This window comes from Pomacea canaliculata, linkage group LG11 (assembly GCF_003073045.1).
Source record: "Pomacea canaliculata isolate SZHN2017 linkage group LG11, ASM307304v1, whole genome shotgun sequence".
Lineage (NCBI taxonomy): Eukaryota > Metazoa > Mollusca > Gastropoda > Architaenioglossa > Ampullariidae > Pomacea > Pomacea canaliculata.
In genome coordinates this window covers 19,680,233-19,692,211 of record NC_037600.1, presented here as the reverse complement: position 1 = coordinate 19,692,211, position 11,979 = coordinate 19,680,233, and the positions used below count along the sequence as shown (strand labels likewise).

Here is an 11,979-nt window from a genome sequence, read left to right as displayed (position 1 = left end):
AAAGGTTATATCACAGAGGATGACCTTTCAGCGGACACGGGGTCGGGGTGGTGTGACTGCGTGTGAAGCAGAAGACAGACATGACTAAGACAGAGAGATAAAGTGCAGACAACACGAGTGAAGAGGAGCACTCATCTCACAGTGATTGCACAATGAACCCTACAGGAAATGAACACCGAAATGAAAACAAGGGGCGAAGCTTACCTCAAGGGTCTAACCATGGGCTTGGAGCTACCTCCGCGATCTCAGTACAGAACATGTTTTTCAGTGAAGTCACAGAGTATGTAAAGGGATGATAATATAAAAGAATTTAAAAATCTACCCTAACTGGATTAAATTTAGGACAAAAGATGTTTATTTCACATGGTTATACCAAAAATAGTTCTCTAAATTGTACGAGAAGGCTGTATATTAATCATAATTACAGAATGTATAGAGCTTTCCTTGTTCTGTGGAAAATACACTATTTTATTTATATATATATATGTGATTACTTCAAGAAGGAAAGAAAAAGATTGATTCCTAAATTTTATTTTAAACACCCGAATGCAGTTAAATTTAATAGTCTCTTCTGTTCTACTTTTATGTACTGAAAAAAAAACGTATCGAATTTAATTAGCAGTGTTATTTAATTGTGATGCTTTGCTAAGTAATGTCACTATTTAACTTCACGTAAGGAGGTACAAAATCTTAGCCATTATTATTATTATTATTATTATTATTATTATTATTATTATTATTATTATTATTATTATTATTATTATTATTATTATTATTATTCAGTATCATTGTTAAGCTTTACTGGGGTTCAACAACCTCACTTATAAGATAAAAGTTTTTTCCGACATTATTATATTAATCTTTAGTTTCGTAGATAATTACAGATACAGCACATAGCAATGGTTAACGATTTAATTATTTTATTAGTAACGGAATCTTTACAAAAGCACGTAATATACTTGGATATAGTAAGATCTGAAGTATCTCTAAAATAGAATATTTTTATTCCGAGATTACTTGGATCAGTAGACGAAATACATTTAAAAATACCCACTCCATTCTTTTAGCGACTTACAGGGACCTATGATCTGTCTTTAATTCAATACCAGATAATCTTTAAGATTTATATGACAAATAATGCGCAGACTTCCCATGACAACATAAAGTCAATGATCGTCTTGTCACGAGTTTCCACAATGTCATATACAGCTTTTATCTGAATACGAGATTAGGTCACATGAGCCAGGTGGCCAATCAGAAGGCTCAGGTAAGGTCTACAACCCCATATAACTTTATTTTGTGAATAATAATATCGCGGAACCCTGTGGAACTCTTTAGGTAAGAGACAGTCTAAGTCCTTAGCTTCAAGAGGGTCCACATACGTTGTGTGTGTGTGTGTTTATTGTGGGAGAAACACTCGTAAACAAACAATGCAACAAACAACATCAAATTTCAATAATCGACTTTTTATGAAGCTAAAAATGACTTCTTATAAGTTGGGATTTACCTTCAATAAAATTATCACACAGTTCAACTCTCCATTAAGTCAATGGAAAGTAAAAAGTTTCTGTTTGATACTTTTCTGCATAAATGCTTCCAATAATTTATATCCTAGTAGAAAATAGTCTAGAATATTACACACATTTAAACAGGAACACAAAGTTTAAAATATTTGCTATAGAATCATACCATTATGGAACAGAGTAATGGCGTCGTTTCGCTGATTCTGATTTTGTATCAGTAATTCTAGAAAGAAGGTTTGTAAAAAAAAAAAAAAAATCTAAAATATATGGTGATGTTCCTTACTTCTTTTTTTTCGAGAATGGAGTGTGAATGCCCAGTTCATTTCATTGATGGATGGTGAAAAATATTTTAATACTCAAAAAGGAATTGATCATTGGAATTGAAAATAGCAAGGAAAAAACATAGACCATTCTAGATTAGTAAAAATGACAAACAAGTAACAAATAAATAACTAAACCACATAAGAAACATGTTGAGCGACATACATACAATACTACACCGTAAATAAATTATCAATGAGAGACCTTGGAAGAATGTTATCTAAATACAATGTGATAGACGGGGACACGCGTTTCCTTTTGTGAAATTATGGGACACGGCGGCCTTGCTTGGTGTGTTCTTCATAAAACAATCGCTGCTAACCGTTACATAGATAATTAAAGTTTATTTTTAGCAAGTTAAGTTTGTACATTAAGTACGGTCACAAACGACCTCATCAGCATCGGTCATGCTCGAACAGTGGGAGAAGTTGGTAAATAAGGAAGTGAGATTGCTGTTTACTGAGGTAAACCAATGTAAACCACTGTACAATGAGCAGTTTAACAGTCAAATCAATTATCCGTAGTAATTAAATCATTTTTGTGTCATGTGAAGTGTATGTTGCTGTTGTATGATGATGACGACGACGATGATGAGTCGAACCATCCCAGTGTACAGTAAAGAACAACAGACAAATGTCTCCAGTGATAGCTCGTCAATCCAATGTTTCGCCACTGATCCACTGTAGAAAAATGACATTTTGATGTAATGTCACGATTTTCTCTCTCTCCATAACAGACCAACAACTGCTTCCCGTTTTTATACGTTCGTAAACTGAACTCATTCCTGCGTCTTTGTCACACAAGCAGTCTGGGAGCCGCGGGCTCATCTGCTCTGTACATCTGCTTTGCTGCCCTCGTCGGATTTCTCTCGATGAAGAAGAACCTTCTCCAGCCCCATCAACGGCGCCTCGAAAGCCATAGAGGCAACTGTAGCCGCCATGTAGGAAACAACCAGAATGGACAAGAAAAACATCACCTGCAAAAAAATAAAAAAATAAATAAAAAATAAAAATTTTGCCCTCATTCATGTATTCCGATAGAGTCACACAAAAATATAACAATTAAAATATTATTTCTCATTGGAAGTACAATTTTTAGAGTGGTTTACAATTTCGTATTTGTTTTCTCAGAAAAGAGTCACCAATGTTAGTGAAAACATCATGCTTCTATTACAGAAATTTCTAAAAGAACAGGACGAAACTGTGATTATGGTGGCGTCGCCATGGCGAGTGATGATAAGAAGACGATGACGATACTGAAGTTGATGGCATACAATGATCCTGAAATCAATCTTGTACTGACCACATTGATGTCGTTCATGTAAAATGTTGTGTCAGAGTTGAGAAGATAAAGCTCCATCATCATGAGGTGTAACAAGTAGATGCAGTAGGTCAACCGACTCAACGGTACAAAGGCTGACCAGGAGAGGATGGTGTTGACGAAACCTGCAATAAAATGGGACAAGTGCAGTAACCCCATCTCTCTTGTTACATTCAGAGACGCTGCTGATCGGGTCTGGGACGATTTGACTTTCCCGTCTTGGGACGAAATGGTCTTACCTGAGACAAAATGGACAGCTATAGGGGTGAATGGACTTAGACCCCGGGGCGACATGACAGAACTTTCATCAAGACACAGGAAGTCCTACCCACCTCCGTTTCCGGTGACGCAAGCGACCACCACCCAGCACACGCAAGCCCCCCACACGTGTCGGTGGACGGCGTTGTAGAAGGCGGAGGTTGCCAAGGTGACGGGGGACCCACTGGACGCCCCGTAGAGACCGTAGAGGATGGCCAGGGAGCAGGCAGTCGCCACTGCCCATGCGCACAAGTTGACGACCTGTGACGTAACATCCCCTGAATAACACCATCATGTGGTTGTCTCTCTTTATGTGATCCTAAATCAACTTAATCATCGTAATTAGTAAATAAACTTTTATTTGTGAGCAAGGAATTTACGAAAAAAGTTTAGTTATAAAGAACAAGCCTTTTTGGTTTTTTTTAATTCATTAGAAATTGATTGGGGAACATCTGCTAGTGAAGTATTGCAGTATTGTAGCATATAATTCACGTACTAAAAGAGAGAAAAAAGGAAAGAAAGCCCCATTTTTACAAAGCAACTGTCTACAAATTTCCCACCTTTTTTATTTTCAACCTACAATCGCTGCGATATAAAAAGTAGCCGGCCAGCATTCCCACAACATATGGACCCATTCTGTTGTAGGGCTTGATATAGAAGTCCATGTAGTCCGTCATGCTGTGGAACAATTCAACAATGTAGTTAAGTGTTTCCTTGCGAAAAAATGTACATTGGGATATTAGTGAAAACATGTTAAATCAGTCATAATCACAGTTCAGGAGAAGCCGTGGTTAGTAAACTCCACTGTGCAGCAGAGGATGGTTAGTTTGAGACACAATCTGGCCTCCATCATGCCATGGAACAGTTGAATGCATAATGTATTTGTGTTTTTGTGAAAATGAATTAATAGAACAAAAGTTAAAACATTTGTAATCAGTTATAATGACAGTTTAAGAAAAGACTTGATTAGTGGATTCGAGTGTAAAGCAGAAGGTCGTCGGTTTGAGACCAGATCCTGGTTTAGCCGCTGGAAGATGTTTAGCAGAAGGTAATGGTCTCCTGCTCAAAGGTAAAAGCAGCGAAAGGAGAGGAATAGGCCATGGGACATATCAACTTTTTTTTGTAACTTCATGATTCAAATATGCTTAATAGACTTATTGGTGAACTTTCAGCATCTTTCTTGTCCTACAAGCGTTTCGATACTCACATTGTGGAGTTGACCTCAACCTTCGCCACGATACCAGGAGGAAGACTGTCCCTCATTGTCAGCATGGCAGGTGTGATGGCCGACACCAACATGAACACCGTCGCCGAGCCAATACCCAGCAGTGGGAAGCTGTTGAGAGTGGCACAGTGGGCAAACGTATGCGAGTGGTGAGGTTGTGTGGTATTTTGCGAATTTGTATAAATATATATATATCACAAACTTTCTATCCCAGAAGCCATTACTGCCCTCTTTCCCCCTTTTCCCCGATCATCCATAACAATTCCAAAAAAAAATTATAAATTAAAAAGAGAAAAGTAAGATCTCACTAGAACAAGGGCAGAAAAATCAAGGGGCTTAGAATGTAGAACTGTATGTCATTAGCCAAGTACCAGGACTGCGCCAAACACTGTAATACAGAAAAAAAACCTCATTTGAAGTGCGTGTTAAAAAACTTAAGCAAAATGTAATTTGAATTTTTATTCATGCTACAACAAATGGGAATGAACAGAAAATTCGGAAGACATGGGGCAGCAACGCTTACCATCTGTTCAAAGGGAAACAAATTGTTGATGTACAAGAAGTTCCTCCACCAGTAGGAGATGCACTTGTCCCTGTCCCCTAATGTTTCCGGCCACAAGGGTCCGTCTCCCCAGTATGGGGACAGACATGTGTAGACCATGATGACCAGCATGTAAGCCGGGGTCAGTCTGTCACAAAGTGATGGCATCAGGTCCATGTTCATTAAGTAAAGAGATAATGAACAAACAAGTGAACTGACTGACTAGTCTCTACTTAATGACAGGCATTGTTTTGTCTGTTGGAGAGAGGTCAGAGGACATTAACTGCATGGTTTCAATGCATACCTGTGTAAATATAAAAAAGTTAATGAACAAAGTAATGAACTGACTGACTAGCCGCTAGCTCAATAACTAAATACATAAAACCATTTAAAAACCTCTAACTACATGTCACAGACCCTTAACTGTAGGGTTCTGATGCACCTCTGTATCAATCTAACACTCATCTAACTAGATAACAATGGCTGTACCTCCAGAACCGATGAAAGTAGAACATGAACCAGTTGAGTTTTCCGTTCCTCTTTTTCATTTCCTTCAAAGTTAAATAAGCCACCAGCATTCCGCTGTGAACATGTTAGGTAGTATTTTATTTTTAGAATGAAATAATGTTGCTTGATAAAATTAGAAAAAAAAATCAAGCATACTAATCAGTAATATATATATATATATTTGATTTTAGAAACAAAGGTGAGTCAAACAGAAAGGCTTTTTTTAATTGATGTGTGTATCGTAAAAGACAACGACTTGCATGAAAAACACATTCTGCAAACGACACTTTCATCTGCACACGACCCTGTCATTGCATCCTACACTTATTGCTGACGTAACTGTTTTTAACTGGAGGTTACCTGAGGGCAAAGAAACTGTCCACCGATACAGTGGCGCTGGTAATGGCTTGTGAGGTCCAACGCTGAATAAAGACAGGAAGGTACCGCCCCGCATTTTCTGGAAAACACGTACATTAATTAGCAGTACTTAAAAGTACTAAAGGCAAACCCAGAAATAACAGCAACAATTTTATAGTCTCTCATACATAAGATCTGGAAGCAAGTGCTAGTAACAACAGACTAGGCCACCTGATCAAGTTACCAAAGAAAGTAGACCTCTTCCAGTGCAACAACTGGCGAGGATCAGGCTGCTGTCCATCCCCAGCAAGGTCCTGACAAGTATAATACTAGAGAGACTAAAGAAGGCACTAGACAAGAGACTGAAACAAGAACAAGCAGGGTTTCACCAGGATATATCATGCACTGACCACATTGCCCCCCTTCATATCATCACTGGGAAGTCTACACACGTTGTTCTAACAAGCGGTCTAACGACATTTAACGTAAAGAAAGGGTATACTGGCATGGGAAAGATTCTAAAATATTTTATACATTAATTTTTTTCTCCTAACGATTTATTGTTAAGGTCAGAAAGACATTAAGAAAAGCTTACTCTACGACAGAAAAGTTTTTTTTTTTAAAAAGCTCAAAAGGACAAATCACCTGCTGAGGACATCGCAAACAGGAAGCTGTGACCCAGGACGACCCAGGTCATGCTCAGGAAGCGGATGCCGTGAATGCAGGTCAGGCTGCCGGGTGGCTGGCGGGTGGACAACAGCTTGGAGCAGTTGGTGTAGATGGAAAAAGCGATAAGAAACCTACTAACGACACCTGAACACCCAAGTGAATCAAGGTTATTAGAGGATCTGAGTAAATAATGATTCGGCTCTGACCTTAGAAAGGATGTGACCGTTACAGTCTTCTTATGATAGTTTTCTAAACCACTTTTCACAAAAATTAAATGTTTCTCTCTTTCAACCCGGCTGTAATCAATTTTATCAATTAAAAATATTATTTGAAGAAATAACATTTTAGAGAGTATTGTAACGATCGTCGAAGCTTTGATACTTAAGACTGTCAGGTGAACTTTCAACCTACCAGGCTCGGGGACATAGGCTTTAGCTGGCTGATGGTGTAACAGTGGCTGATGTTCATCCTGACCGACAAAGCCATTGGTGGCCTTAAAAGACATTATGTCCTGAGACCGCCATTTGGGCATCTGGATGAAAAGGATGTCGAGAACGGTTCCGGCGATGAGCATGGCCAGCAGGACACTGCAGATGGCGCTGTACACAGACAATAACGACGACTGTAAGACGATGATGTCACTGCGTGTAAAGAAATGAGTTCTGTATTCAGGTGAGGACATTGCAGTGTCTGGTAAATGGCTCGGGCAAAAATGTAGATTGTACAAAAAATGTATCGGTGTAAATTTGAGTTTTGTTTTTGTTGGGGGAAGGTTTTAACATTTACATTAAGTGTTCGATGTGTTATATGGAGGCAAAAGATGTATACAAGGACGTTTATGTAAAAAAGAAGGAAATAGTTAAATATACAATAATTTTCTCCCTTACATGCCGACCTTGGCTTTTGTATCCATTGGTTTGTCTTTCTCGCGACACGTTACTTTCACAGTCAGTGACGTGTTCAATAGAGCAAGAACTGTAAACAAACGTTTCTCAAATTAAAATATTCTCGAACAAACCTGGACATCACGTCCATCAGTTATGAACAAGAGATTTTAAAAGATTATTTAGCCTGGCTCGAAAAATTTATGAATTGTAATCTGTTAATTGTTTTGTTAACTAGAATCATGTAGCGTCAGATGCTAAAAATACTTCGGAAGAGTTGAATATAGTAAAGAATGAAAATGTGCCATGTGGACTACTGGAGCTAGGAGAGGCATTTTCTACGACCATCGACCAGTTAGTTGAGATTGGGTCAAGGGCATCAAAAAGGAATGGATGGAACCTACTGGGAGGTCCCAGATTAAAGCAGCTGGAAGATCTAATATTGCCGCCAAACGAACATATAATTAGAGTTTATGTGAACTTTACTCACCATCTGTCAGAAGCGAGGTCATGTCGGTGCTAGAACAGGTACTGGGAACACACAGTCCTATAGACAGGACTATAGGGAAGAAAGAAACTTGAGGTGCCTGCCAAGGAAAGTCATCTCTATTTTTAGACTGCTAACAACTTATTGAAACTCTTTTTGGAAGACATATTTTATTTGTTCAGATGTGAATTCTCCCCTCCCATCTCCCTGCCCCCCCCCAAAAAAAAAAACTTATTTCAATGAAAAGCAATTATTCCACACAGTGGTATGAAGGAGCACAGTGTCTTTGTTGAGATCCAATGTCTTCAGCAACTCTCCGCTTTCCCATTGACCTTTGGTCTGGCCAAAGTAATTATCAACCATTCAACAACCCGAAGAATTTACAAATCTTAAGTATATGTGCACTTGTACTCACAGCAGCAAGTGGTACAGTGGCCGTGCAGTACTGGCCGGAGAACTGACTCGACTGGTTCCCATCAGAGCGGATGGAGAAGCACAGGTCGTAGGATCCAGGCCAGAGGAAGTTGCCGTCCAGTATGTCTGGTTTGGGTTTGCCGGCAGCATCCGCCACTGGAAGGAGAACATTGAATCTTCTGAATTTTGTTTCGATGTCATTCCGCCAAGATATCTCCTTTAGTGGCTTTAATCAGCTTGAGGATCACCTCTTTGATATGAGTTGTAATTTAACTCTTTAAACTCTTTTAATGGGACCACAGTCACTTAAACTCAACTTTGACATGAATGTACTTTTATTGTCTTCTTCGTCAGTCCACATCAAATCCTTGAGTTAATTATAATAATTGTAAAAATAATTACTAAAACATTAATTATATCTGACAATTATTTCTAACTCCTTGGGTTAAATTAAATCACGACACCTCACAAACCTCCGCTCATCTTAGTCTTCCGTTGACTGACACCCAGTCACTCACCCACCATCTACACAGAGCACCAGACTCACTCTGCACGGCCCACATCTGTCTCTGTGTCAGCGCCATGATGGTGGCGATGGTGTCGTTGGCACACACCTCCGCCCCGCTCGCGCCGGCTGCCACGTCACTCGACGAACCGGTCGACGACGGCGACGACAAGGTAGTGGCGGAGGTCAGCACGGCCTGCTGGACGGTGGCGCTGGACAGAGCCAACAGGTTCTGTACATCCGGGGCTGTGACGAGGCTGGCGGTGTCCGCGGTGGCGCCCCTGGTGAGAAGGGACGCCTGGTCCAGGCGCTGCGCGTACGTCGGTCCTGTAGCAGCATCTGCAGCAGTGTGGACGCCGAGCAGCAGCAGCAGCAGCAGCAACAACATTCGCGGTCCTGGCAGCGCCACAACATGTCGCCAAGCGCCAGATTTCATGGCTGTACTCTGTGGTCACATACAAAGGGTTAAAGACCATTAGCCAAAAAACAAAACAAAGAAAAAAATCCAATACGAACGAGGCTGTAACCTAATTACAAGCCTACTAATTACACGCTTAATTAAGAACCTCAGCTTTTCCTGATATGTGTTTCGTGTGGCCTGTCACAACTCGTTTATACATCAAACACAGAGTAACTCCTTTCATACAAACTCCTTTAAGTTTTGATAACTTGGAGTTACTTACGACTGGTTTACCTTATAATTATGATTTACTTAATACAAATTTATGCTGATATGGACAAAATAATCTATGAACTTCAAACTCATTCGATTATCGTGCCCGTTTTCCTCATTTTTTATGTGAATTGATTTAAAACATAGATAAATAGATTGATGTGTTCTTTTGTCCATAGCAGCAAACTTAAAAAAAAAATTGTGAGTTCAAACATAAACGCAGCACCGAACACAAATACAGTAATACTGCTGCAAAATTCAAAATGGGTATATGAGAGGGAGAGATGATGGAAAAAGGAGACAATAAACTGCTAGAGGTGTTGAAGAAAGGGATGGAAGGTAAGTCCTGCCTTGAGGTGGTCACAGTGAGATGCTATGGAGCTGGGGTGCAAGATGTTGCTTGCCAGCAATCCTTCCCTGAACTTGTATTACTGGCAGACGATTTTTTTCCACTCAACTTCTAGAACTAGGCATGATACCACAAAACTTCCGGTTTAGTCATACTCTTTGTTTAGGCTCACCGAGACTAACAGCGGAGAACTTCGCAAGAGGCTAAGCGTTGGTCTCGGCAGACACACAGCAGTCCACCTGTCCGTGGTCTTTCTTATTATAGTGCTTACGTCCTCGCAATGAAAACACCTGCTTACCTGTAAAAAAGGTAAAATATGGCTGACAGTTTAAATTACTCTCCTGCATTCATGATTAGCATGATGTGATCACACATAGCGGTACAAGTGATACGCCTACAAGTGGTTTGCAGACCTGATACATAATATATATATAAATATCTATTGCTAGGATGGTGCGGATAAGATGTAAGTCAGAGCTGCGCTAACGCAAGCACCTGATAGTGTCCTCCCTTATCTCTGCATCTACCACGATACCCGCTCCACTTTCTGTCCTCGACAGGTTCATCTACCTTTACCTGAGTTGACTGACCTCCAGTGGTATGAAAAGACCTATATACTCAGGTACCTACACCTGGTGTACTATTCCGTCGATGACTGAAGATCACGTGACGATTGCACAAGACATCCGGAGCTCGTGTCCGACACTTCAGCAGCTCGACGTGACTGCTCATCCCGAAATATTCATTAGGGTTCGGATCTCTATGTTCTGAAAAATGGACAGGGCCTGGACACAACAAAGAACGAATGAATCTACGTATTATTTCTCTGCGAATGAAAGCCACTGGATGTGGTCCTGGATCCTCCTCCTCCTCCTCCTCCTCCTCCTCATCATCATCATCATCATCATCATCATCATCATCATCATCATTACTATTATTCAGTTAATAGCCAAGTCAAGTTTCCTCTTCTGACACACACAGAGAGCAGATCAGTCATGATAAAGAACTATACTAATGTTTACCTGTTGTTCCGCTGTGATAACGCATAAATAACCGTCAACTTAGCGACCACATGATTCTTAAATATGACAAAGGCAGATGAAATAGAGTGAACGAATAAAGATTACAGGAACAAAGTGAATACAATGACCGTTAACGAAAAAACTAATAAATATTTCATTATCTTCAAAAGAAATTAACGAGCATTTTCTCACTATGATTATCTTCCTTACTTGATGAGTTTATCACTGACGTTTCTTGATAACATCGACCATAGCGTCTTGGTCGTCAATTAATAAAGCAAAACGACAGATTAACCAGGTAACAGTTGAACAGTTGACTGACAGTGTGACTCGACAAAAATCAGAGTAAGAAAAGCAGCAGCCATGTTTTTTTACCTGTTTGTGTGTCAGTGCGTCAACACCCGATGCTGTGTCAGCCCACCTGTGATTCCAGTAACGGAAAGTCCTTGTGTACCTGGCTGGAAATAGTTGTAGAGACTGGTTTACACAGAACACACCTGTACAGCGTGTCAATGATGCAGGTGCCAGCACACACACACACACGGATGTTCTACTGCAGCCCTCGTGTGGTGAGTGAGTACAGCACACAGTCCCACAGACACAGTGCAGGTGACTGACTGCCAGGTGTGTGTAGGATGCACGGCTAAATATGTCACTGTGACTGTCAACACTGCGCCGCCGAACCCCACGTGACCTGGGCTGGTCTTCAAGACCTTGGAGGACCGTTATGCGTGCGTGCGTGCGGCGCTAGGCTGTGTTGCGCCCTAGGCGAAAGAAAAATTCTGCGCCCCCCTCCCCCACCTCACAAAAAGTGAACCATGTTATATCATTTATTTACCGCTATGTATATATCCCCCCCCTCCCCATGTCAAAATGACTCTATGAGTCACTGACATTACAGATCTCGTACTCGTATTGGAATAA

At 40.4% G+C, this 11,979-nt stretch overlaps 1 protein-coding gene across 3 annotated transcripts; it reads right to left on the bottom strand.

Moving 5' to 3' along the window:
• Window positions 1–1,445: 1,445 nt before the first annotated feature.
• On the bottom strand, window positions 1,446–11,870 carry LOC112575866 (nose resistant to fluoxetine protein 6-like). Of its 3 annotated transcripts, XM_025257964.1 has the most exons (18): window positions 11,431–11,870; window positions 10,664–10,818; window positions 10,206–10,331; window positions 9,054–9,456; window positions 8,508–8,662; window positions 8,096–8,192; window positions 7,609–7,696; window positions 7,133–7,320; window positions 6,698–6,865; window positions 6,056–6,152; window positions 5,678–5,770; window positions 5,171–5,336; window positions 4,956–5,035; window positions 4,630–4,758; window positions 3,983–4,100; window positions 3,497–3,683; window positions 3,147–3,289; window positions 1,446–2,820 (listed from the first exon to the last, which is right to left on the bottom strand). In XM_025257964.1, exons 2-18 carry the CDS (start codon window positions 10,763–10,765, stop codon window positions 2,668–2,670), a joined length of 2,493 nt encoding a protein of 830 aa, XP_025113749.1. In that variant the 5' UTR covers window positions 10,766–10,818; window positions 11,431–11,870; the 3' UTR covers window positions 1,446–2,667. The 3 variants fall into 3 exon arrangements, with proteins under 3 accessions (XP_025113749.1, XP_025113750.1, XP_025113751.1); XM_025257965.1 differs by lacking the exon at window positions 10,664–10,818 and having other exon boundaries at window positions 11,431–11,868; XM_025257966.1 differs by lacking the exons at window positions 10,206–10,331; window positions 10,664–10,818 and having other exon boundaries at window positions 11,431–11,868.
• Between the last annotated feature and the right edge of the window lie 109 nt (window positions 11,871–11,979).